Below are 27,879 nucleotides of genomic sequence, written 5' to 3' on the forward strand. Positions count from 1 at the left end.
GACAGAGAGAGGACAAATTTCTTCCTGCCTTTCTTCAGGGAGTCTGTTTTCCTGAGACAAAGCTTGAGTGTGGCAGGTTTGCCCTAACACAGCTCCAGTTACATTTTTGTGAGTGAAGATGCTCCTGGATCCTGCCATTAGATTTCTGTGCTTCCTTGTTTTCAGTGGCAAAGTGGATTTTCAAATGTATGTGTGTCTCTGTGGGTGTTCTGATGTGCGGTTGGGAGAAATTATATGGATCAGTGAAGAGCTTTTAACCATATGCCATTCTGTAACAAAAGTTCCCCAACTCAGTTTTCACTCTTCCAAAGAATGGTTGGTTGAAACTCTACTCATCTCTTGCCTGTTTTACTACTTCCAATATATCCTCTGATGATGAAAAGTGGATCCTTTGTAAATAAAGGACTCATCTCTTGCCTGTTTTATTATTTCAAATATATCCCCTGATGGCGAAAAGTGGATCTTTTGTAAATAAAGGACTCATCTCTAGCCTGTTTTACTATTTCCAGTATATCCCCTGATGGTGAAAAGTGGATCCTTTGTAAATAAAGGACTCACCTCTTGAGTGCTTTACTAGTTCCAGTATATCCCCTGGTGGTGAAAAGTGGGTCCTTTGTAAATAAAACTGAGCAGTGAGTGGATATCAGTGTTTGTTCTTGCTTTTCTATTTGTTCTTGCTTTTCTATTTGTTCTTGCTTCCTTGAGGTTCGTTGTTAGGTTGTTTATTTCAAATCCTTCTACTTTTTTTGATGGAGGCATTTATTGCTATGAATTTCCGTCTTAGCACTGTTTTTGCTGTATCTCCCAGGCTTTGGTGTGCTGTGTTTGCATTTTAATTTTTTTCAAGAAATTTTTTTGCCTCCTATTTAATTTCTTCATTCACCCAATGGTTGTTCAGGAGCATGTTGCTTAATTTCCATGTATTTATAGTTTCCAAAGTTCATCTTGTTATTGATTTGTAGTTTTATTCCATTGTGATCTGAGAAAATACTTGATATGATTTGATTTTTAAAACGTTGTTGAAACTTGTTTTGTGTCCTAAGATATAGTCTATTCTGGACAATGTTCCATGCACTGATGAGAAGAATGTGTACTCTGCAGCTATCAGATGAAATGTTCTGTAAGTATAAGTTAGGTCCATTTGGTCTAAAGTGCAGTTTAAATCCAATGTTTCTTTGCTGATATTCTGTCTAAATGGTGTGTTCAGTACTGAGAGTGGGATGTTGAAGTTCCCAACTATTATTGTATTGGAGTCTATTTCTCTCTTTTGATCTAATAGTATTTGCTTTAGATATCTGGGTGTTCCTGTGTGGGACATGTATATACTTAGAATTGTTATATCCTTTTGCTGAATTGATCCCTTTAACATTATATAATGGCTTTTTTGTCTTTTTTAATAGTTTTATACTTAAAGTCTGTTTTATCTGATAAGTATAGCTATTCTTGCTTGCTTTTGGTTTCCATTGGCTGGGAATATCTTTTTCCTTTCCTTCAATTTCAGTCTATATGTGTCTTTGAAGGTGAAGTGAGTGTCTTGTAGGCAGCATATAGTTGGATAAGTAAAAAAATCTATTCAGCTAGTTTATATCTTTTAAGTGAGGAAGTTAATCTTTTTACATTCGAGGTTATCACTGATAGGTAAGGACTTATTTCTGTCATTTGGCTCATTGTTTTCCGGTTGTTTTGTGTATCTTTTGTTCCTTTCTTCCTCTCATTGTTTATCCTTGAACTTTGGTGGTTTTCTGTAGTAATAACTTCAACTCTTTTCTCTCTTTTGTTTATGCATTTGCTCTACTAATGAGTTTTATACTTTCATATGTTTTCATAGTGGTAGATATAATCTTTTCACTTCCAGACATTCTGCTCTCTTAAGCTTTTCTTGTAGGGCTTGTCTAGTGGTGATGAATTCCCTTAGTTGTCCCTTGTCTGGGAAATATTATTTCTCCTTCATTATGGAAGGATAGATTTGATGGGTATAGTCTTCTTGGCTGACAGTTTCTTCTTTCAGCACTTTGAATATATTATCCCATTCTCTCCTGGCCTATAGTTTCTGCTGAAAAATCTGTTAGTCTGATGGGGAGTCTCTTATATATGACTTGACTTTTTTATTCCTTGCTGTTTTTAGGATTCTCTTTTTGTCTTCAACTTTTGAGAATTTAACTGTGATCTTCCTCAGAGAGAACATTTTTAAATTAAATCTATTTGGGAATTTTTGAGCTTCTTGTATCTGGATGTCTATACCTCTTGCAAGACCTGGGAAGTTTTTAGCTATTATTTCATTAATTAGGCTTTCTATCCCTTTGCTCATCTCTTCTCCTTCTGGAATGTGAATTTTGTTTGCTTAATGGTATCCCATAGGCTTTCCTTATTCTTTTTTATTCCTTTTTTTTGCCTCACTGGGTTATTTCAAAAGACCTTTCAGTTCAGAAATTCTTTCTTTTGCTCAGTCTAGTCTATTGTTTCTTGATATGTATATATATATATATATATGTGTGTGTGTGTGTGTGTGTGTGTGTATATATATATATATATATTTTTTTTTTTTTTTTTGAGATGGAGTTTTGCTCTTGTCACCCAGGCTGGAGCATAATGGCACAATCTCAGCTCACTGCAACCTCCGTCTCCCAGGTTCAAGTGATTCTTGTGCCTCAGCCCCGCAAGTAGCTGGGATTATAGGTGCCCGCCACCACGCCCAGCTAATTTTTGTATTTTTTAAATTTTTTATTTTTTTAGTAGAGATAGGGTTTCACCATTTTGGCCAGGCTTGTCTCGAACTCCTGAACTCAGGTGATCCACCCACCTCGGGCTGCCAAAGTCCTGGGGTTACAGATGTGAGCCACTGCATCTGGCCTAGTCTATTGTTTGCACAAGCTCTTGATTATATATTTTTATTTCATTTATTGACTTCTGTAGTTACAAAATTTCTATTTGGTTCTACTTTTAATATCTATTTCTTTGTTGAATTTCTGACTCAGATCATAAATTGTTTTTCTGATTTCTTTGTATTATTTATCTATGCTCTCTTGTAACTCACTGAGTTTCTTTAGTATCATTATTTTGAATTATTTTTCAGGCATTTTGTAGATTTTCTTTTTGTTGGGATCTGTTATTAGACAATGATTGTGTCCTTTGGAGGTTTCATGTTTCCTTGCACTTTTGTATCTCTTGTGTCCTTATGTTGATATCTATGCATCTGATGTAATAGCTGCTGCTTCCAATTTTATGGATTGACTTTCGCAGGGAAAGACTTTTGCCTCTAGGTGTTTTTATAGTGTTAGTTGAGTATAGGGCGCTTTGGCTTTGATTCTGAGTGGGCACAGCAGTGTAGTTTCTGTATGATTTCTTCAGCTATCATCAGTGTCGCTGGCATTTGGGTTCCTCAGTGGCTTAGGTTGCAGCTGTTAGCAGACGCTATGGCAAAGCTTTGCTGGGAATGGGGAAACCAGGCAGGCCTGTTCTCAGGCACCAGTGGTGGCAGCAGTTGCCTAGGCTTGCCGGTTCTCAGGCCCCCATGTGATGTATGTGGGCACTGGTGGTGATGGGTCCTTGAGCCTACAGGAGATTTAGTTGGATGCGTGCAGTGGCAGTAATGGACCAAGTGGGAGGGCAGGTTCTTGGGCCCCTGTACAATTTGCGTAGCATCAACTATGGCAGTAGCAAAAGTGGGCCAACCCTCTGGCCCCTAAGTGGTATGCACAGGCGGCAGCAGGCTGGGCAAGCCAGTCCCCAGGAACCCATGTGGCATGCTTGGATGAATGTTGGCCATGGCAGTGGCAGGCAGGCACTAGTAGCGGAGGGCATGGTGGACCTGTCCTCAGGCCGCTTGGAGGCATGTGTAGATGTGTGGTAGTCCTGCTGCTAGAGAAGGTGGGGTTGCTGTAAGTGGTGGTGGCCCTGGGCAGGTAGCTCTTAGGCTCTGGCGAATGCACATGTTGACTCCCTTTGTCCCAGGGAGAGCCACTAGGTGCACTGTGCTTCCTGTTTCCTGGGATGTAGGGCATTGCATGGGCTAGAGTGCTGAGGACCTAGCTGCACTGCTGATCTTAGCTGGCATTACAATGCTGTAGCCCTCTAGGTGGATGTAGGAGAATATCAGTGGGGCTTCAGGGCTATGGAGATTCAGGGTTGTTGGGCCCCAGAACAGGATGTGTATGGTGAGGGCTGGGCTCTTAAAAGAGCCTTATGCTGAAGCTGTTTGGGTCTCAGGGTATGGGGTATGTGGGACCCAATGTGAAGCCTCATTGTGGAACAATGCCACTGCGTAGGTTCCAGACAGCCTCAGGGCATGTGAGGGCCAAGGAGCTAGCTCATGGCTAGGATTACAGGAGTCCATAGTGGAAATGTGGACCTCTGAAGATCTCTCAGTTATCCTTTCCCTGGAATGGGAAGTTCCTCCTGGTTCTGAGCTAGTCCCAGCTGGGCTGGCTGCTTCACTTCCCTCATCTCCCATGCCTCAGAGGTGCACTGTCACTTCTCTGCTGAATTCCAGTGTTCTCTCTTAGATGCTCATTCAATGTGTGATTATCTGCTCACTGTTTTGGTCCTTCTTTGCAGAGGGGGTGAGTGCTAGGTGCCTCTATTCAACCATTTTAATGCTTCTCCAGCTTATTTTTTAATTGTTGAATAGTATTTTATTGTGTGAACGTACCAGTTTGTTAATCTTTTTACCTATTGAGGGATATCTTGTTGCTTCCAATGTTTGGCAGTTATGAATAATGCTTCTATAAATGTCCACATGAGTCTTTTATGTGGACATAAATTTTAGGTTCTTTTGATTAAATACCCAGGAATGTGATTTGCTGGATCATATAAGACTATGTTTAGTTTTATAAGAAACTGCTCTCCATAGTGGCTGCACCATTTTGCATTCCCATCAACAGTGAAAGAGAGTTCTTGTTGCTCCACGTCCTCACCAACATTTGATGTTGTTTTTGGATTTTACCCATTCTCATAAGTGTAGTGTAATTTCATTGCTGTATTCATCTGCAAAACCATGATGAAATATGATGTCGAATAGTTATTTATATGTGTATTTGCTCTTTATATATCTTCTTTGGTGAGGTGTCTGTTTAGATTTTTGTGCCCATTTAAAAACTAGATTGCTTGTTTTCTTATTGTGGAGCTTAAGAGTTCTTTGCATATTTTGGATACAAGTCCCTATCATATATGAGTTCTGCAAATATCTTCTCTCAATCTATGGTTTGTCTTTTTCACTCTCTTGTAGTGTCTTTTGCAAAGCAAAAATTTTAATTTTAATGAAGTCCAACTTAACAGTGTTTTCTTTCTTGGATTATGTTTTTGATGTGGTATCTAAAAAATCATCATCAAATCCAAAGTCACCTAGATTATTTTCTCCTGTGTTATCTTCTGGAAGTTTTATAGTTTTGCATTATACATTTAGGTCTATGGTTAATATTGAGCTAATTTTTGTGAAAACTGTAAGGTCTGTGTCTAACTTCTTTCTTCTTCTTCTCCTTCTTCTTCTTCTTCTTCTTCTTCTTCTTCTTCTTCTTCTTCTTCTCCTTCTTCTTCTTCTCTTTCTTTCTTTTCTTTCTTTTTTTTTTGCATCTGGAGGTCTAATTGTTCCAGCACCATTTGTTGAAAAGACCATCCATTCTCCATCGAGTTGCCTTTGCTTCTTTGTCAAACAGCAGTTGATTATTTTTGTATGGGGCTATTTCTAAGCTCTGTATTCTGGCCATTTGATCTATTTGTCTATTCTTTCACCAAAACCACAATGCCTTGATTGCTGTAGCTTTGTAGCAAGCCTCAGTGTTAGGTGGTGTCAGTTATCTGACTTTGTTCTTTTAATTTCTTTTCCTGTGAATAAACAATACTTTCTTGTTTCTTTGCATGGCTAATTTATTTAAACAAATAAATTAGAGATTCCTTTAAGGCCAAGTTACACAATCAAAAAGACAACAATCTCTTTCCATTTGCTTTTTGCAAGGCTTGTGTTATTTCAGGGCAAAACCCAGAGCAAGTCCACTGGCAAATCTGGGGGCTAGTGATTATTTTGTTTTGATTTTTATTTTTTAAAATCAGACCTTTAAAACACTGTAATGGGGTAATGTTAAAAATCAAATTCTGTCCCCCTTTCCCAGAGCTATTTTTTTTTTTTTTTTTTTTTTTTTTTTTTTTTTACCAGGGTCTCATTCTGTCACCCAGGCTGGAGTGCAGGCTTATTGGAGTCTCTACTTCCCCAGGCCCAAACAGTCCTCCCACCTCAGCCTCCCAAGTAGCTGGGACTATAGGCACATGCCATCATGCCCAGCTAATTCTTGTATTTTTTGTAAAGATGGAGTTTCACCATGTTGTGCAGGCTGGCTTTGAACTCCTGGACTCAAGTGATCCCCCTGCTTTGCCCTCCCCAAGTTCTGGGATTACAGGCTTGAGCCACTTTGGCTGGCCTCCCTTTCCCAGAGTGTGTTGCTGCTTTTTGTGGCTTATAGTTGCTTGTTTAATGACTTTTCTAAATATTTTTTATAAAGACTATTCTTCATCATGTGTGGCTATTACATTTTCTGTCCAATTAGCTTAGTGGTCAGCCAGTGACTTGAGATTTCTTAAACATCTGGAACTAAAACAAACAAACAAAAAAAAAAAACAAAATACCAGGAGCAAAAACAAAAACTCCCCTGATCTTTGCAGATTGGCTGTGTTGGATCACTTTCTCAATGCTTAGCCAGCTTATTCACAGCTCTGCCTTAGCCTTCACTTTCTGCATGCATGGAAGCTGAAGATGAGCCAGAGGTGAAGTTTAGGATTTTCTCAGGTCTCCTCTGAACATGTGTCCAGCCTTGGGCACGTGAGTGGACTTCTAGACTACTTGGTACATACAGAGATTTCTAAAGCCTTTTTCCTCCCACGTATCTTTTTCTGTATATCTTTGCGCATTTCCCAGGCTTTTTGATGTGTCTGCTGCTTGCCCCCTCTGTTAGCCCTTGCTCAGGTGGCTGCAGCTAGTATATTTGCCTTTTTAAGTGTTTACAGCAAACACCACCCAGAAGGCTGTTTCAGCCCTGAGAAAGTTCTAAGGTGTACAAAACAAAGGCAAGCCCCTGAGTGTGAATCTGGTTGGCAGCAACCAGACAGGTCAAAACACACAACCACAGTTCTTTGATAACAAGACCTATATTGCCTCTTCTGGCGTGAGCAAGCTATATAACTGGTTATAAAAAGTATCATATTAAGTTATGGGAACAGAAACGATTCTACTAGTGAATGAAGAAATCGTTTAGATTTTATGTTTAGTAAGTGGAGGTTTGAGAGTAACCATCCGATCTTTATTAATCTTAGTGTATATTACATTTCTAGAATTTGGACTCATATCAAGATGCTCTGAAGAACAACAACCCTTTAGGATAGCCACTGCAACATCATGACCAAAGACAAAGAACCTATTGTTAAAAGCTTCCATTTTGTTTGCCTTATGATCATAATAGTTGGAACCAGAATCCAGTTCTCCGACGGAAGTGAATTTGCAGTAGACAAGTCAAAAAGAGGTCTTACTCATGTTCCAAAAGACCTACCGCCAAAAACCAAAGTCTTAGATATGTCTCACAACTACATAGCTGAGCTTCAGGTCTCTGACATGAGCTTTCTGTCAGAGTTGAAAGTTTTGAGACTTTCCCATAACAAAATCCAGCTACTTGATTTAAGTGTTTTCAAGTTCAACCAGGACTTGGAATATTTGGATTTATCTCATAATCAGTTGCAAAAGATATCCTGCCATCCTATTATGAGTTTCAGGCATTTAGATCTCTCATTCAATGACTTCAAGGCCCTGCCTATCTGTAAGCAATTTGGCAACTTGTCACAACTGAATTTCTTGGGGTTGAGTGCTATGAAGTTACAAAAATTAGATTTGCTGCCAATTGCTCACTTGCATCTAAGTTACATCCTTCTGGATTTAAGAAATTATTATATAAAAGAAAATGAGACAGAAAGTCTACAAATTCTGAATGCAAAAACACTTCACCTTGTTTTTCACCCAAGTAGTTTATTCTCTATCCAAGTGAACATATCAGTTAATACTTTAGGGTGCTTACAGCTGACTAATATTAAATTGAATGATGACAACTGTAAAGTTTTCATTAAATTTTTATTAGAACTCACCAGAGGTCCAACCTTACTGAATTTTACCCTCAATCACATAGAAACAACTTGGAAATGCCTGGTGAGAGTCTTTCAATTTCTTTGGCCCAAACCTGTGGAATATCTCAATATTTACAATTTAACAATAATTGAAAGCATTCATGAAGAAGATTTTACTTATTCTAAAACGACATTGAAAGCATTGAAAATAGAACATATCACGAACCAAGTTTTTCTCTTTTCACAGACAGCATTGTACACCGTGTTTTCTGAGATGAACATTATGATGTTAACCATTTCAGATACACCTTTTATACACATGCTGTGTCCTCATGTACCAAGCACATTCAAGTTTTTGAACTTTACCCAGAATGTTTTCACAGATAGTATTTTTGAAAAATGTTCCACGTTAGTTAAGTTGGAGACACTTATCTTACAAAAGAATGACTTAAAAGACCTTTTCAAAGTAAGTCTCATGACTAAGGATATGCCATCTTTAGAAATACTGGATGTTAGCTGGAATTCTTTGGAATCTGGTAGACATAAGGAAAACTGCACTTGGGTTGAGAGTATAGTGGTGTTAAATTTGTCTTCAAATATACTTACTGACTCTGTTTTCAGATGTTTACCTCCCAGGATCAAGGTACTTGATCTTCACAGCAATAAAATAAAGAGCATTCCTAAACAAGTCGTAAAACTGGAAGCTTTGCAAGAACTCAATGTTGCTTTCAATTCTTTAACCGACCTTCCTGGATGTGGCAGCTTTAGCAGACTTTCTGTATTGATCATTGATTACAATTCAGTTTCCCACCCATCAGCTGATTTCTTCCAGAGCTGCCAGAAGATGAGGTCAATAAAAGCAGGAAACAATCCATTCCAGTGTACCTGTGAGCTAAGAGAATTTGTCAAAAATATAGAGCAAGTATCAAGTGAAGTGGTAGAGGGCTGGCCTGATTCTTATAAGTGTGACTACCCAGAAAGTGATAGAGGAACCCCACTAAAGGACTTTCACATGTCTGAATTATCCTGCAACGTAACACTGCTGATCGTCACCATCGGTGCCACCATGCTGGTGTTGACTGTGACTGTGACCTTCCTCTGCATCTACTTGGATCTGCCCTGGTATCTCAGGATGGTGTGCCAGTGGACCCAGACCCGGCGCAGGGCCAGGAACGTACCCTTAGAAGAACTCCAAAGAAATCTCCAGTTTCATGCATTTATTTCATATAGTGAACATGATTCTGCCTGGGTGAAAAATGAATTGGTACCTTACCTAGAGAAAGAAGGTATGCAGATTTGCCTTCATGAGAGAAACTTTGTTCCTGGCAAGAGCATTGTGGAAAATATCATCAACTGCATTGAGAAGAGTTACAAGTCCATCTTTGTTTTGTCTCCCAACTTTGTCCAGAGTGAGTGGTGCCATTATGAACTCTACTTTGCCCATCACAATCTGTTTCATGAAGGATCTAATAACCTAATCCTCATCTTACTGGAACCCATTCCACAGAACAGCATTCCCGACAAATACCACAAACTGAGGGCTCTGATGATGCAGAGGACTTATTTGCAATGGCCCAAGGAGAAAAGCAAACGTGGGCTCTTTTGGGCTAACATTAGAGCCACTTTTAATGTGAAATTAACACTAGTCACTGAAAACAGTGATGTGAAATCTTAAAAAAAATTAGAAAACTCAACTTAAGAAACCATATTTGCTTGGATGATGGTGAACAGTACAGTTCTAAGTAACCTCCATTATCCTCATGCCTTCAGGAAAGACTTAACAAAAACAATGTTTCATCTGGGGAATTGGGCTAGGCGGTGAAGTGGTACTCAATTTGCCAGTTAGAGACAGCCCGGTCTCTTCTGGTTTAGTCATTATGTCTCAAATTGAAACAGCCTCTTTTGAGTAAATTCTCAGTTTTTCAGCTCCTCTCCACTCTGCTTTCCCAAATGGATTTTGTGTGAGCAAGAGTTTATATGGCTTCATGGCAGCAAGGAAACAGTCAACTTCAGCGTCATATGCACTGGTCCTCAGAGTGCCCTGTGAATCCTATTGGTTTCTGGGTCAGCATCATTGTTCTCTTCAAGTTTGGGGCTTGGGGAAAAAATTAGATCAGCTACGGCATATAAAAAAGTCTTTTGTTTCACATATGTGTAATAACTTATTTATTTTTTTATCCTGCTACACAAATATGTAATTAACCAATGAGGACTCATGACATAATAGTGTATGTATGTAAAGGGAAGTATGGACTTAGTCATAAGCTGTTGAGGTAAAAGATGTGGATTTACCTGCTTTCCAAGAAAACTCAGGGCCAAATTTATTTGTAACTGGGTATTGAGTGGGACTTTTCTGGTTGTCTTAGAATTCTGGCTAAAACCTCAAAGCTAACAAGACAGTAACTGCACCTACATGATACTAGACACAGCCAGCCTGGACTTATCAAAAGAGCAGAAAGAGACCAATGACTCCCGGTCTGTATTATCCATCTCTAGAAGACTAGAGTCAAAAGCATGATTAAAGAGTCATTAAGCGGAGGTTCTAGACCATAGGGAGGTTGCTTTGAATTTCTTGCAGACAAGTGTGAGGGACTCTAAGCACAGTAGAAGGTAGCCTGGCATCCCACTCCAAGACTGATAGCTTGCAGAGTATCAGGAGCACATGGGTTCAGTGCAGCAAATGTGGTGTGGCTTGAGAACTCTTGGAAGAGCTTGATGAGTGTTTGCTGCAGTTTGGGATGAGGGTGGGCACTGGGAACACAGAGACCGGTAAATAGTGCTTAGCAAATACAAGTGCTTGATAAATATTTGTTGAATGAATAGATGAGTTCTTCCCACCTGGGGAATTCAGGAGGTGAAAGGTTGGCTTGAGCAACCCAAAATGGCAGGATGAGGGAAGAGAAGTAGTGATAGCAACCTGCTCTTCCATTATTGGCATGGTAAAAGGATATGAATTTCTTCACACGGCTTTGACTATGGAAGAGTAGCTGGGCTTGCGTTGTCATGATGGGATATCAGTCAATAGGGTAGCCTGTTGTGCAAAGAGACAATAGCAGTAAGACGACATGGGGTTAGGCAGAAGAGGGGTTTGGGGTGGAGGTTGCTGCAAGAGGTCAGCCAGATAATGTGCCCCTGCATCATGGAACTGTGCAATGTGGGATACACTGAAGACCCTCCAATAACTCACAGATGTGCCCTGTGAAAAAACCAGCATTTGGACTCTGCCATAGTAGCTGGCAGGAGCATGTTGGCCTGTTTGCCTTATTCAGTAGTTAGCTACAGGAAGATCTGCTCCTCTTTGTGTAACGCCCTCTTCCCTTGCAATGGCATGGGGACATCTAGAATATAGAGAAGACAGAGACAATGGAGGAAGAGTAAACTGACTGTATTCCTTCTTCATTTCACTGCAAGGAAGGCTAAGCAGAATTTTGAATGAGGTGTGAGATTGCTGTTAAATTGGACTGGCCTGGACATTTTAATCCCTTATATAGAGGTGCAAGGACTAAAATGAGATTTGTCACTAAAATTTATGGTATCTGCCCAAGATTCAGGAGTGATGATTGAAGGAGATCCAACAGAACTTTGTTGTAAGGCAGTGGTTAGAGAAAAATGAAGCCCTTGCTTTCTGGACTTAACTCATTCAATAAACTGGTTTCAGCCAGGCATGGTAGCTCACATCTGTAATCCCAGTACTGTGGGAGGATGAGGCAGGTGGATCACTTGAGGTCAGGAGTTCGAGACCAGCCTGGCCAATGTGGTGAAAACCCATCTGTACTAAAAATACAAAAATTAGCCGGGTGTGGTGGTGCACACCTATAGTCTCAGCTACTCGGGAGGCTGAGGCAGGAGAATCACTTGAACCTGGGAGACAGAGGCTGTAGTGAGCTGAGCAACAGAGTGAGACTCCATCTCAAAAAAATTAAAAGAAAGAAACTGTTTTCATAATAGCTGTAACAAAATAAGCCTTAATGACATTTTATTAGCATCATCATCTGTCTGCATTAGTCCTTCCTTTCTCTTCAGGAAAACAACATTTATTTTCCTCCCTAGGCTCTATCCCAAAGGGCACATTCTTCCACAACCCCTGTTGAACAGATTTGTTGAACTGTTGCCTAAAAACAATAAAAACAATAAACAACCACAATAACAACAACAACAACAATTGCCACAGATTCTAAATAATCAAGTATTTTTAAATGGTATCAATGTTTCCCACAAAATATTGTTGACATTGAAAATACAGAATTTTAGCATTAATTTTTTTTTAAACCTACACCCCCTCAGCGGAGGGGCGTCCCTTCATCCTAGTGGAAAGTAGGGTCCTCACAGTCTTTCTCCGTCACATTCCTCCCGTTTCTTTTCTTCACAGCACACATAACTGTCTAAAATTATCCTGTTTGCTTAGCTGTTTACTCGTTTTCTCTTTCTCTCCTCCAAAGTATAAGCTCCAGGAGAACGAGAGCCTTCTCTACCTGTTCCCTGCCCCTCCCCAGTGCCAAGGGGACCCTGCGCACCCCATTGTAGATGCGCAGTAAAAACTCGTGGGATGAGCAAATGAAACGGTCCCATGCAGGAAATGTCCATGAAGTCCTGGATTTTATCCAAAAATCCCAGGCAGGCGGGCACAGGGATGGCGGGGCTACAGTTCCACGCTGAGCTGCCCGCTGGCCGCTCGTCCCCGCCGCAGTGCCTGGGCTGTCCGAGTGCCTGACGTTGGCCATGGACACCTTCGCGGTGTCCTCCCCATCCGCCACTGGAAGACGCTGGGGCGACGCGGCTCCAGGTTTAGCAGGACACTGAGGGAAGGGAACGACTGCCTTTCCGAGGCTGGGTGAGCCCTTCCCTGTTCCTACCTGCCCGCCCCACAGCGGCCCTGCAGCTCGCCCCACGGGACCCATTGCCCGGTAGGACGCGCGCTTTTGTTTTGAGGGTCATGCATCTTCTCTGCCATCGTTTTTGGGAGGTTGAAAAATTGATCCAGAAATACCTAAAACAAAATACAAAACAAAACAAAAAACAAAAGCAAAAAGGAGACAAAACAAAACAAAAATCCATACATATAAAGTATCTCCTCCATCTATGTTTGCGCTGTTCCTTCTCATTCCCCCATCCAATGCCACAATTTGGTAAGTTTGCCTCAGTACATTTTCAGTTCTTAACACTGGGATAAGAATAAACAGTAGATCCCGTAGTAAGATGACCTGTTAAAAGGAATGGGGCGTGGCAAAGACGGGCTTGGATGAGGAAAGGTGTCAGTCCGTTTGGGCTGCTCTACTACCTGTGTTCTGAGATGTATGTTGTTAGGTAATTTTGCCTTTGGTTGAACATCATAGAGTGCACTCACACAGACATAGATGGCATAGCTTACTACCCACCTAGGCTTATTGTTTAGCCTGTTGCTTCTAGGTGATTGTAACACAATGCTAAGTATTTGTGTATCCAAACATATCTAAACATAGGAAGGGTACAGTAAAAATATGGTAAAAAAAGATAAAAATTGGTACACCTGTAAAGGGCACTGATGTGGGTTGGCTGTGTCCCCACCCAAATCTCATTTTGAATCTCCACGTGTTGGGGAGGGACCCAGTGGGAGGTGATTGAATCATGGTGGGGGGGATCTTTTCCTGTGCTGTTCTCCTGATAGCCAATGGGTCTCATGAGATCTGATGGTTCTTTAAGGGGGAGTTTTCCTGCACAAGTTCTCTCTCTTCCCTGCTGCCGTGTAAGATGTGACTTGCTCCTCCTTGCCTTCTGCCATGGTTGTGAGGCTTCCTCAGCTCCATGGAACTGTAAGTCCAATAAATCTCTTTCTTTTGTAAATTGCCCAGTCTCAGATATGTCTTTATCAGCAGTGTGAAAATGAACGAATACAGGCACTTATCATGAATAGAGCTTGCAGGACTGGAAGTTGCTTTGGGTGAGTCAGTGAGGGAGCGGTGAGTGAATGTGAAGGCCAAGGACATTACCATATCCCACTGTGGACTTTATAAACACTGTACATATAGGCCACACAAAATTTATTAAAATTTTTTTCTTTCTTTAGTAAGAAGTTAACCTTAGCTTATTGCAATGTTTTTACTTTATCAACTTTTTGCTTTAAAATTTTTTTTGGCTCTTTAGTAATAACACTTAGCTTAAAACACAAACACATTCTACAGCTATATAAAAATATTTTACTTCTTTATATCTTTATTTTCTGTTTTTTCTACTTTAAATTTTTTTTATTTTTATTTTTCACTTTTTAAACTTTTATGTTAAAAACTGAGACACACACACACACACACACACACACACACACACAGACACACACTAGCCCAGGTCTACATAGGGTCAATATCAATATCATTGTCTTCTACCTCTACCTCTTGTTCCTTTGGAAGGTCTTCAGGGGCAATAACATGCATGGAGCCATCGTCTCTGATAACAACAATGCCTTCTTTTGGAAAATCTCCTGAAGGACCGGCTTGAGGCTTTTTTATAGTTAGCTTTTAAAAAACAAGTAGGAGTACACTCTAAAATAATGATTAAAATTATAGTCTACTAGATACAGAAACCAGTAACATAGTTGCTTATTATCATTATCAAGTATTATGAGCTGTATGTAATTGTATGTGCTATGCTTTTATATGACTGTCAGTGTAGTATGTTTGTTTACAGCAACATCACCACAAACATGTGAGTAATACATTGCACTACAATGTTACTAGGGCATAGGAATTTTTTATCTTCATTATTATCTTATAGGGCCATGGCTGCTGAGTGAAATATTGTTATGCAGTGCATGACTGTGCCACAAATTGAGTAGCTTATAAACAATGGAAATATATGGCTTATAGTTCTAGAGCTGTAAAGTCCAAGGTCAAGCTGCTGACAGATTTGGTGCCTGGCGAGAGCCCACTTCCTGGTTCATAGATGGCTTGTCTTTTCACCGTATCCTCACATGCGGGAGGGCACTCATCCATCCCATTCATGAAGGCTCCACATTCATGACCTAATTGTCTCCCAACATCCCCAATTCTTAATACAGCTGTTCCTCCATATCCACAGGGGATTGGTTCCAGGAGCCCTGTAGATCCCAAAGCCTGTGAATGCTCAAGTCCATATATAAAATGGCATACTTCCAGCCTGGGGTTCATAGTGAGACTCCACCTCCTCAAAAAAAAAATACAAAAATTAGATGGGCGTGGTGGCACATGCCTATAGTCCCAACTACTCAGGAGGCTGAGGTGGGAGGATTGCTTGAGCCCAGGAATTCCAGGCTGCAATGAGCTATGATCATGCCATTGCACTGTAGCCTGGGCAACAGAGCAAGACACTGACTCTGAAAAAAAAAGTGTACTATTTACATATAACCTATGTACATCCTTCCATATGCTTAAATCATTTCTAGATTTCTTACAATACTTAATACAATGTATGTAAATGTTATGTAGTTGTTATACTATATGGTCTTTTATTTATATTATTTTGTATTATTGTATTGTTTTTATTTATTTATTCATTTATTGAATATTTTCAATCCATGGTTGTTTGAATCTATGGATGTGGAACCCATGGATATGAAGGGCTGACTACATTATCCCTTTGGGGGCTAGGATTTCACCATATGAATTTTTGGGGAACACAAACATCCAGACCATAGCAAAAGGGAAGAGAAACCTAGGTTAATGACCAGGGAGGGCTACTAGGATGAGCCTTGATGAAAGGTCTTTCATCAAGGAGGTCCTAGGCATGTGGCTGGAAAGGGTCCTGGGCATGTGGCTGGGAAGACCCTTCAAAGGGGAGGGCACAGTGGGTGCAAAGTTGGAAGTAAAAGAACACCATAAGCAAAGAAAGCATCAAATTGGCAGTGTTGTTGGATGTGTTAGTTTCCTGTGGCTACCAAAAAAATTACCATGAACAGGGTGGCTTAAAACAACAGAAATGTATTTCTCCCATTTCAGGAAGGCAGAAGTCAGAAGTCAAGGTTGGCAGGGTTGGTTCCTTCCAGAGGCTGTCAGGGAGAAATCATCCCTTTCCTCTCTCCTAGCTTCTGGTAGTTGCTGGCAAACCTTGGCGTCCCTTGGTTTGCAGATGTATCATCTGCTTCTTAGAATGCCCCAATTGTTAGCAGCTTTCTATAGAATGTGGCACATAATACTTCTTTGTCTTTAGTTTTGGACCCAAGTCATAAGAAAAGTTCCAGTCAACACCCTGTTATGTAATCAGTAGAACCAACAGATGAGAAGAGAAACAAAAAATATTGGTAGGCTGTTGAATTACATGGCAGATATGCAATCTAAAAAACAAAAAAAGCATCCTAAATTTGGGTTAAATAATCAATAATTTGAATAATTTGTGCCTGTGTCTTCACATGGTGTTCTCCTCTGAGCCTCTGTCTTTTTTTTTCCTGTCTCTTACAAGGACACTTTAGTTGGATTTAGGGGCCTTCTTAATCTGATGCCATCACATCTTGGTCCTTAACTTAATTAGATCTACAAAGACTCTTTTTTCAATGAGGTCACATTCTGAGATTTCAGAATAAATCTGAAATAAATGGACATAAATGCTTGGAGGGTGGGTGGAGGACACTATTCAACCCAGTCCTCTGGGGTTGGCATGACCGTCTCTGATGCCCTGGAGACTCAGTTCTGAGTGTGGTAGCAGAAAAGAAATGCTATCCTGGAAAGAGTGAAGACTCTGAAAGAAGCTGCTTGGAAAGTCAGAGGTACAAAGAAAGGAGTAATAGGCAAAGAAAAGAAACAGTGGATAGAGACCTGGGATAGAAATGGTGAGAGTGTGTGAGTTTTAAAGAGAATGAGGCCACAAATATGGGGAAAGGAGGAAGTATTTCTGCCTAGGTTTCTGGAGACTGATTTGAGTAGAAAGGAATGAGACTAAACTACAGGGAGTAAAAGACCTGAGGGGATTTCTAAAACCACAGGGACTTTCTGAGAGTTTCAATTACAGTTAGTTTATGAGGAATCTCAACATCATCTAGTCCAAATATGGAGTAGTTTTTATTTTTCTCAGTCATTCCATCAACTGGATTCTGAAATTCTCCCTTTGTCACTTCTCCAGTCCTTTTGAGATATTGATACTGCAATCTAGTTTAAAATTCTAAATCTCCATCTCCATCTAAAGCTCAACTTCTTTCTGCATATCACAGGCTAGGTCTGTAGCTCAACCTTGGCATATATTTTGGAGGTAGGCATGGTTTATCTGAGATACACTCTTCTTGCCCATCCCTCTCCCAGATCTAGCTTTTCTGATGTGGAGACCAGGGATGAGTGGTAAGAAGGAGGATATCCTTTTCTGTAATTGTGTTGATTAAGGTACAGGCTAAGCTGCAGGACAGGGAGACCTCAAATACAGAGGCTTAAATAAGATTGAGGTTTATTTCTTTCTCATATAATAGAAAAAGTATAGCTAAAAGGTCTAGAATAGGTAAGCTGTCTCTATGCCACAAAGTCATTCAAGGGCTCAGGATGATCAGATGGCTCTGTTTCCTGTAGCTCTGGTCTTATCCTATGGCCTCCATTCTCCCTTGCATGGAGCCACAGGAGCTGATGAACCTTCCTGTGCCTTTTTGTGTGTGTGTGGCCCAAGGGATGCTGAGATGGAGATACACCCCCTTTCCCAGGTACCTGACACCACAGTCTCTAATTGCCAGTTGGCAAGGGTTGGTCCAATGGAAATCTCCAACAGAGTAGACACCAGTCCCTCTACTAACTTACACTCCTGAACCCCCAGGGGGCACGTGTAATGTTCTCTAAGACTGCTCAGAGGGGCAGGGGGGATCAACCTCAGAGGGTGATCCTGCACATTGCTGCATCAAAACAAGCATCCTCTTGAGTAAAGAAATGCCTGATTTGCCTGTTCGGTGTCTGTGAGTAATTTTACTGTTATTCCCCCTTCACTTGGCTTGAGAAAGAGATGTCATCTCTTGCACAGGGAGAAGAGCTTGCCGGCTTACATCATGAACACTCATCTCCTGGTGCTGCTGACTGTCCTGCCACCCTCCCCAGCATTCTCAGGTGAATGAGGGAAGGTAGGGCGAGGCAATGCTGTGGACAGTGCTATCTGGTTCAATTGCTTCTTAGAATGCCCTGGGGGACGTGCTCCAGTTGTTAGCAGCTTTTATAGAATGTGGTACATAATACTTCCTTGTCTTCAGTTTTGGACCCAAGTCATAGGAAAAGTTCCAGTCAACACCTTATTGTGTAATCAGTATGACCAACAGATGAAAAGAGAAACCAAAATTGTCGGTAGGCTATTGAATTATATGGCAGATGAGCAATCTAAAAAAAGTATCTTAAATTTGGGTTAAATAATTAATAAAAAAGACATTTCATGCGTAGTAATAGAAAAAAAGGCAAAGAATAATGGTATTGGTTTATGTCTATTGGTTCAAAAAGTCCACTTTATAAAATATATATTTAAAAAAATTGTTCAACAGGGTGCAGTGGCTCATGCCTGTAATCCCAGCGCTTTGGGAGGCCAAGGTGGGTGGATCACCTGAGGTTGGGAGTTCGAGACCAGCCCGACCCACATGGAGAAACCCTGTTTCTACTAAAAATACAAAATAAGCCGGGCATGGTGGTGCATGCCTGTAATCCCAGCTATTCAGGAGGCTGAGGCAGGAGAATCGCTTGAACCCGGGAGGTGGAGGTTGTGGTGAGCCGAGATCATGCCATTGCACTCCAGCCTGGGCAGCAAGAGCAAAACTCTGTCTCAAAAAAAAAAAAAAAAAAGAAAGAAAAGAAAATAATTGTTCATACACATCCCAAAGAAATATTGCTTCTTATTGCAGAATTATTTCTAATTGTGAAAATTGGAAGCAATTTAAATATCCAACAACAGAAGATTGGTAAAATACATTATAAACTAAAATTTTAAAAATTGCATTATAAATAAAATGTTACATTATCCAGCCAATAATCATGAAATTGTAGATGGATAATTACTGGCATGAAAAAATATTTATGATAGATTATAGATTAAGACAAGCATATTACAAACAGTATACATAGTATGATGCTATGTGTGTGTGCATGCACTTGGGCATGTGTAAGTAGATAAATTGTTATAAACTTTCTGAACCACAATTTGCAGTAGGAGCCAAGAATCTAAAGAATGTTAATATATAGAGAAAAATGACTGCATGGTTGCTCTAAAAATGATATTGGTATGATTCTATTTGGTGAGATTACTATTTATTTAAATATTTTAACATTTATTTATATTTCCCGATTTTTCTTCAGTAAACATTTATTACTTGGATAACTGAAAATTAAAATAACTAAAAAAATACATTTGAGAAGAACACATACACATATATCTATCTTATCTTGTTATGGAGAAAAACTTTCTAAATCTAAAAGCTGAGTAGCCATGGTGTGCTGGAGCTTGCTTGTACAGATTTGTTAAATCTGATTCTAAAATATTCAGGGCCAGGCACGGTGGCTTACGCTTGTAATCCCAGCACTTTGGGAGGCTAAGGCGAGTGGATCACTTGAGGTCAAGAGTTTGAGACTAGCCTGACCAACATGGTGAAACCCCATCTCTTCTAAAAACACAAAATTAGCCAGGTGTGGGGGCACATGCCTGTAATCCCAGCTACTAGGGAGGTTGAGGCAGGAAAATCACTTGAACCTGGGAGGCAGAGGTTGTGGTAAACCGCGATCATGACATTGCACTCCAGCCTGGGCAACAAGAGCGAAACTCCGTTTCAAAAAAAAAATCAAATATAAATAAATACATAAATAAAAATAAAATATTCAGGAATTTTGCCAAAAAATTAGTTGGTAGCTAGCCCTCAGCAATAGTGAGAATATTGATACTGCTGATATCAGCAAATGCTACAGATCAGACTTTTCTTTTGAACCTGCTTTACCAGCACACATCTGAATGACAGTAATAGCAAAGAAAAGGGGAACTTACTTGTTTATATAAAAATGAAATGTGGGGCCTAGTGGAAAGTGATTAGATCATGGGGGAGGAGTTCTCATGAATGGGTTGACATCATTGCCTTAGTGCTGTTCTTGTGATAGTGAGTGAGTTATTGTAAGATCTAGTTGTTTAAAAGTATGTAGCACCTTCCCACACTCACTCTTGCTCCTGTTCCTGCTATGGAAGACACCTTGCTCCCCCTTTGCCTTCCACCATGATTGAAAGCTCTGTGAGGCCTCCCCAGAAACAGAAGCCACTATGCTTTCTGTACAGCCTGTGGAACTGTGAGCCAATTAAATCCCCTTTCTTTATAAATTAGTTCGTCTCAGGTATTTCTTTATAGCAGTGCAAGAACGGACTAAAACAGAAAATTGGTACCGAGGAGTGGGGCATTGCTATAAAAATGCCTGAAAATGTGGAAGCAGCTTTGGAATTGGGTAACAGGCAGAGGATAGAAGAGTGTGGAGGGCTCAGAAATAGACAGGAAGATGAGGGAAAATTTGGAAATTCCTGGAGACTTGTTAAATTGTTTTGACCAAAATGCTGATAGTGATAGGGACAATGAAGTCCAGGCTGAGGAGGTCTCATACAGAAATGAGGAACTTATTAGGAACCGGAACAAAGGTCACTTTTGTTAGGTGTTAGCAAAGAACTTGGAAACATTGTGTCCCTACCCTAGGAATCTGTGCAACTTGGAACTTGAGGGAGATCATTTAGGTATCTGGCAGAATAAATTTCTAAGTATTAAAGTGTTCAACGTGTGGTCTGGCAACTTCTAACAACCTATGCTCATATGTGTGAGCAAAGAAATGACCTGAAACTTGAACTCATATTTAAAAGGAAAGCAGTGTGTAAAGGTTTGGAAAATTTGCATCCTGGCCATATGGTAGAAAAGAAAAGCCCACTTTCAGGAGAGGAATTAAGCACGTAGCAGAAATTTTTATAACTAAAAGAAAGGCAAATGCTGATAGCCAAGACAATGGGGAGGTGGCTTCGAAGGCATTTCAGAGACCTTAGAGGCAGCCACTTCCATCACAAGCCTAAGGAGGCTTAGGAAGGGAGAATGGTTTCCTGGGCCAGACCCAGGGACACTGCTCCTCACATCCCAGCCACTCTAGCTCCAACAATGGCTCAAAGTGGCCCAGGTACAGGTCAGGCCACTGCTTCAGAGAGTGTAAGCTATAAGCCTTGGCAGCTTCCACGTGGTGTTAAGCCTGCAGGTGTGCAGAGTGCAAGAGTTGAGGCTTGGAAACCTCCACCTAGATTTCAGAGAAGTATGTAAAAGCCTGGATGTCCAGGCAGAAGCCTGCTGTAGGGCTGGAGCCTTCATGGAGAACCTCTACTAGAGCAGTGTGGAGGGGAAATGTGGAGTTGGAGCCCCAAAACAGAGTCCCCACTGGGGTACTGCCTAGACGAGCTGTGAGAAGAAGGCCACTGTCCTCCAGACCCCAGAATGGTAGATCCACTGGCAACTTGCACCTTGTGCCTGGAAAGTTTCAGGCAGTCAACACCAGCTTGTGAGAGAAACTGTGGAGACTGAACTCTGCAAAGCCACGGAGGAGGAGATGCCCAATGCTTTGGGAGCCCACCTCTTGCACCAGTGTACCCTGGATGTGAGGCATGGAGTCAAGGGAGATTATTTTGGAGCTTTAAGATGCAATAACTGCCCTGCTGGGTTTCAGACTAGCATGGGGCCTATAGCCCCTTTCTTTTGGCTGGTTTCTCCCTTTTGGAACAGTTGTATTTACCCAGTGCCTGTACCCTCACCGTTTGAGAGTAACTAACTTGCTTATGGTTTTACAGGCTCATAGGTGGAAGGGACTTACCTTGTCTCAGATGAGACTTTGGACTTCTTTTGAGTTAATGCTTGAATGAGATAAGACTTTGGGGGACTGTTGAGAAGGGATGATTGTAGTTTGCAATATGATAAGAACATGAAATTTGGAGAGGCTGGGGGTGGAATGATATAATTTGGATCTCTGTCCCCACTAAATTTCATGTCCAGTTGTAATCCCCCATGTTGGAGGTGGGTCCAAGTGGGAGGTGATTGGATGGGGGTAGAGTTCTCATGAATCTGTTAGTATCACCTTCTTGGTGCTGTTCTCATGACAGTGAGTAAGTGAGTTATCATATTATGAGATCTGGTTGTTTAAAAGCATGTAGGCTTCCTCTCTCTCTCTCTCTCTCTCTTGTTCCTGCTCTGGCCATGTTCCTGCTCTCTTGTTCACTTTTCACCATGATTGTAAGTTTCCTGAGACCTCTCCAGAATCAGAAGCCACTGCGTTTCCTGTACAGCCTGCAGAACTGTGAGCCAATTAAACCTCATTCCTTTATAAATTACCTAGTCTCAGGTAATTTTTTCAGCAGTGCAAAAATGGACTATTACACAATTAAATAGTAAGAAAACAGAACCCTGAAAGAAAAATACATAAATGACATGAACAGGTAATTCACTAAAAAGATACATATTGCCAATAAAAGAAGAAAATAAAAATAAAACAATAATGAGATGTCACTCCACATGTATCCAATTACTAGATCTCTAAAGTGTTATTTTTGTGGAGGATGCATAGAATGTCTACCCCAGCACACTCTTGGAGGGCAGGTAAAGTGGAACAAACTTTATGGAGGGCATTTGGTGGTATGTAGCATAACAATGCTTATGTTCTTCAACCTAGTTATTCTTTCCCAGAAATTTATCCTAAAGCAATAGTAAAAGATTCAGACCAAGATTGTGTACAAAGGTGCTTTTAACATTTTGTGAAATGGAAAGGGCAAATCTCCCCTCAGACAGAGCTGAGGATGACTGATTGTGACCTAAGATTTACTCAGATACTGATATATCAGTGGCAATTTCAAACATTTGGCTGGAAAACGTTAGGTCATTAAGGGAGAATTTATTAAAAGGTAAATGTCCAAGTGATGACATTTCTCATTCCCAACACGTTTACAGGGTGCAATTTTGAAGTTCTAGGATCAGGTGGATAAGAGAAACTATAGGATTGTGTAGGGGCAGTAGGGAGGAAAAAAGGGAAAGGAAGATCGCTATTCTGCACATTGATGTGAGTGCTAACCTCACTGCGAGAAGCACCTCACAAATTATGACACTGTGCCCATAGCATTTGTTTCCTTCCTTTTTGATTAATAAACCATACTATCTACTCCTTCATGATAAAAATACCTAACAAGCTAGGAATAAAAGAGGATTTTCTCAACTGATAAAAAGCATCTATGGAAAAACTCACAGTTAACATTATACTTAATGGTAAAAGATATACTTAAAGCTTTTACCCTAACATCGGGAACAAGATAAGGATGTCCGCTCCCACTACTTTTTTTGAGACTAGATCTCATTCTGTTACCCAGGCTGGAGAGCAGTAGTGTGATTATAATTCACTGCAGCCTCGACCTCCAGGCTCAAGCAATCCCCCGACCTCAGCCTCCTGGGTAACTGGGAGTTTAGGCACACATCACTATGCCTGGCTAATTTTTTTTTGTAGAGACAGAGTCTCCCTATGCTGCATATGCTGATCTTGAACTCCTGGCCTCAAGCGATCCTTCTGCCACAGCCTCCCACAGTTCTGGGATTACAGATGTGACCCACTGTGCCTGGCCCTGCTCTCACCACTTCTATTCAACATTTTACTGGAGGTACTAACCAGGGCAATTAGGAGTTAAGAATCCATATTGGACAGGAAGAAGTAAAACTGCCTCTATTTCAGATGATGCCAAGACCAGCTTGGTTGAGGAGATCCTAACCCAGTGGTGCTAGAGGAATTAAAGACACACATACAGAAATATAGAGGTGTGAAGCAGGAAATCAGGGGTCTCACAGCCTTCAGAGCTGAGAGCCCTGAACAGAAATTTACCCACATATTTGTTAACAGCAAACCAGTCATTAGCATTATTTCTATAGATAGTAAATTAACTAAAAGTGTCCCTTATGGGAAACGAAGGGATGGGAGGAATTAAACGAATAGATTGGGCTAGTTAACTGCAGCAGGAACACACCTTTAAGGCATAAATCACTCATGCTATTGTTTGTGGCTAAAGAATGCCTTTAAGCAGTTTTCCGCCCTGCCCAGGGCGGGCCAGGTGTTCCTTGTCCTCATTCCCATAAACCCCCAACCTTCCAGCTTGGGCATTAGGGCCATTATGAACATGCCACAGTGCTGCAGAGATTTTGTTTATGGCCAATTTTGGGGCCAGTTTATGGCCATATTTTGGGAGGCCTGCTCCAGACAGATGACATTATTTTCTTTATAGAAAATACTTAGAAATCTACTTGTCTTAGTCAATTTGGGCTGCTGTAAAAAGTGCTAGAAACTGAGTGGCTTATAAACAACATAAATTTATTTCTCATTGTTCTGGAGCCCGGAAGTCTGAGGAGTGTCAGCATGGTTGGCTTCCGGTGAGGGCCATTTTCTGGGTTGTAGACTGCTGTCCTTTGTTGTACCCTCACATGGCAGAAAAAGGACTAGCAAGCTCTTTGGGTCTTTTTTTATAAGGGCACAAATCCCATTCATGAGGGCTCCACTCTCAAGACTTGATTACCTCCCAAATGTCCCACCTCCTGATATTATCACATTGAGGGTTACGATTTCAACATATAAATTTTGGGGCAGTACACACGTTTAAGTCTATAACACCACTAAAAGACCATTAGAACCAATGAACAAGTTCAGAAAGATTGCAAGATACACATCACTATATAAAAATCAATGATACTTCTATACAGCAGCAATGAACAAATCAAAAATTTGAAGAACAGTGTATCAAAAAATACTTAGAAATAAGTTGAACAAAAGAAATACAAAACATATACTCTGAAACTATAAAAGACCATTGAAAAAAATTAAAGACCAAAATCAATAAAAGACATCCCATGCCTGTGAATCAGAAGACTTTTTTTTTTTTTTTTTTGAGACAGAGTCTTGTTTTGTTGCCCTGGCTGGAGTACAGTGGTGCAATCTCAGCTCGCTGCAACCTCCACCTTCTGGGTTCAAGCGGTTCTCCTGCCTCAGCCTCCCAAGTTAGCAAGGATGTAGAGAAAGTAGAGCTCTTAACTATTGCTGATGGGAATATAAAATGATATCAAGACAAAAGTGGCTCCATCTTGGGTGCTAATCCACCATGTTGACCTCTGATTAGCCTCAGTCCCATGAATGTCTCCTGATTGCTACTTTATTTACTATCCTTAGTGTTCTCACTATAGACAGTAGGAAGGGGTCTAAGCTGTTGATCAAGAATCAGGTCTTTCAAAGGCCCACTATTCTGGCATTGGGTTGCTCATCTATTTTTTCTTTGCCTACCGCAGCTGAGATCAGATCATACCACATTTGTTTCCTGGTAATTCTAACTGGGCCTTTCAGGCCTCCCTTTTTAAGTTCAGCAGAATTGGCTTCTCCCTTTTTCCAGGAAAGAATTCGAGCCGGAGGTAGAAGAAAACAGTTTTATTGAACAGGCAGTGTTATATCTCTGGTGGTGTTACAGTTCCATGACTGCTCCCACAGAACAGGGCTACCCCATAGGCAGAGTAGCAACTTAGGGCAATTTTGCAGTCATATTTATACCCACTTTTAATTGCATGCAGATTAAAGGGCAGTTTCTGCAGAAATTTTTAGGGAAGGGTTAGTAATCATTGGGTCATTGCCATGGAAACAGGTGGTAATGTCTGACTGTTCCCATGGCAGTGGTAAATTGACATGGCACACTGGCGGGTGTGTCTGATTGAAAACTGCTTTCACCCCATCCCTGTTTTAGCGAGTCCTCAGTCTGGTTCAGTGTCTGAGCCCCGCCCCTGGAGTCAAGTCCTGCCTTCTACCTCAAAGCCATTAAAAACTGTAATTCAATTGAGACAAATATAGGGCTGGTACCACACCAACAACTCAGGACCACCGTAGAGGATGGTCCATTAACCATAGTGGCAAACAAAGTCCGGCCAGACAAATTTCTACTGGAGCTGGTAAAAGGCCAACAGCAAATATTATTTGGGACTCCTCAAGACCTTGAGGCAGAGGAGGGAACACTCGAATGGAAGTTTGACTGGCAATCTTCCCCAGGTTGGATAAGGTTTTTTTTGTTTGTTTTTGGTTTTTTTGTTTTGTTTTGTTTTGTTTTGTTACTAGAGAATGGGGAATTCCTTGGCAACTACAGAGGTCTTCATTGATCCTGCTGGAGTCTGGACCAAGACGCTCCACATAGCCATACACTAAACATGGCCCTTTTTAAAGGACACTCTTGGTGGCTGCTTGGTGTAGTCCTTTGCTGCCCTGCGACCTTACCCTTGCCCCTCAGGCAACATGTTTGGTGTGCACCCTCAGCCCATAGTCCTCGGGCTGCCTGTGTCATAACTAAAAGAGATGAAGCTACCATAGCCATTTTGCTTGATGGGGAAGAACTGCCCTGCAAAGTACCTACTCGACACTCATATTTCCTCCCATAGTCTTCTGTTCCTGCTGCTGCTCTGCCCTGCAAAATGCCTCTTGGTTTGGATTCTGGAAAATACGGTGTCAAAGGCATGATTAATTCTGTGTCTCATACTTGGCACAGGTATCATTGCCTGTTGTTTGTATTGTTGCTGCAGCCTCTGCTTACAAGTAGAAAATAAACTGATGCAACGTGTCACCCACATCACCAAAATGACTGCAGCAACAGCTTTCTCCCAGAGGCTCAGGACCCACCATGGAAGAGGTGGGCACTTGAGGTTGTAAGAGCTGGATTAGAAGGGTGGAGTGTGGAAGCAAAAGTGGCTCCATCTTGGATGCTAATCTGCCATGCTGACTTCTGATTAGCTCCAGTCTCCTGAATGCCTCCTGATTCCTACTTTATTTACTGTCCTTAGTGTAAGAACATGAACTCACTATAGATCCTGACTTTAGATCAAAGCAACATTGATGTTATCACACATGTTATAGGCTATAGTGCACATAGCAGTCTTGCCTGTTCTGGAAGATGGCCTTTAGCTGTCTCTATAGAGCATGTACTTCCTTTCCCTATGTAAGGTGTCGGTAAGTCCTGGGTCTCGACAGGAATGCTGCAGAGATCTACCTGTATTGCTCCTGTTTTGGCCATGCTTCTGTGGGTAAATTCCCCAAGTAAATCACCCTTTACTGACACACTGGATTTGTCTGCTTAGTTCTTTGATTTCTCAGCTCCTAGGGCATTTGGGGGCTGCTTTGCCTATATGGCTGTTTCCTAGAACAAATGGTATAGCTGCTTTCAAACAGTCTGGCAGTTCCTCAAAAGGCCAAATGCAGAGTTACCACATGATGCAGCAGCAATTCCACTCCTAGGTATTTACGCAAGAGAAAATATGTCTACACAAAAGCTCGTATGTGAATGTCAATGGCAGCATTATTAATAAGAGCCATAATATCCATCAACTGATAAATGGATAAATAAAATGTACACATATACACTTGAAAATCATTTGGCAATAAAAAAATGAAATATTGAATGGACGAACCATGGAAACATTATACTAAGTGAAAGAAGCCAGTAACAAAAGGCCACTTTTTATATGATTGCATTTGTGTGAAATATCCATAATAGACAAATCTATAGAGATCAGTATGATCTATAGAGTAGATTGGTGGTTGCCTAGGGCTGGGATGCATGGAGAAGTGGAGGTGATGACTAAGGAGTATAGTGTTTCTTTTCAGTGTAACGAAAATGTTCTAAATTGATTTGGGGATGGTTGCACCACTCTGTGAATATGCCTAAAGTCATTGAATTACACATTTTAAATGGGTGAAATTTTTTTATGGTTTGTGAATTATAACTCAATAAAGCTTTGTTAAAAAAAAAAAAAAAACAACTAATTACAGGTCACATCTAATTGACAACATA

The 27,879-nt window shown here is 40.9% G+C and overlaps 2 protein-coding genes across 10 annotated transcripts in view; both read left to right on the plus strand.

Moving 5' to 3' along the window:
* The window catches only part of TLR6 (toll like receptor 6), an 18,934-nt gene extending 8,030 nt beyond the window's left edge, over positions 1-10,904 (plus strand). For 3 of the 4 annotated variants that reach the window (XM_023224649.2, XM_023224648.2, XM_023224646.1), the window contains exon 2: positions 7,318-10,904. In XM_023224649.2, coding sequence (XP_023080417.1) covers positions 7,382-9,772 — 2,391 coding nt within the window. In that variant the 5' untranslated portion in view covers positions 7,318-7,381 and the 3' untranslated portion in view covers positions 9,773-10,904. Of the gene's footprint in view, positions 1-1,043; positions 1,121-7,317 lie in introns of those variants that run through there. The other variant, XM_023224647.1, reaches the window with a different exon arrangement.
* Positions 1-27,879, plus strand: part of TLR1 (toll like receptor 1) — a 47,759-nt gene that overhangs the window by 7,095 nt on the left and 12,785 nt on the right. For all 6 annotated transcript variants that reach the window (XM_023224653.3, XM_023224654.3, XM_023224655.3 and 3 more), the window contains one exon: positions 18,031-18,113. The gene's annotated coding sequence lies outside the window, so the exon portion shown is untranslated. Of the gene's footprint in view, positions 1-18,030; positions 18,114-27,879 lie in introns of those variants that run through there.

Source organism: Piliocolobus tephrosceles, chromosome 3 (assembly GCF_002776525.5).
Source record: "Piliocolobus tephrosceles isolate RC106 chromosome 3, ASM277652v3, whole genome shotgun sequence".
NCBI classification, from domain to species: domain Eukaryota; kingdom Metazoa; phylum Chordata; class Mammalia; order Primates; family Cercopithecidae; genus Piliocolobus; species Piliocolobus tephrosceles.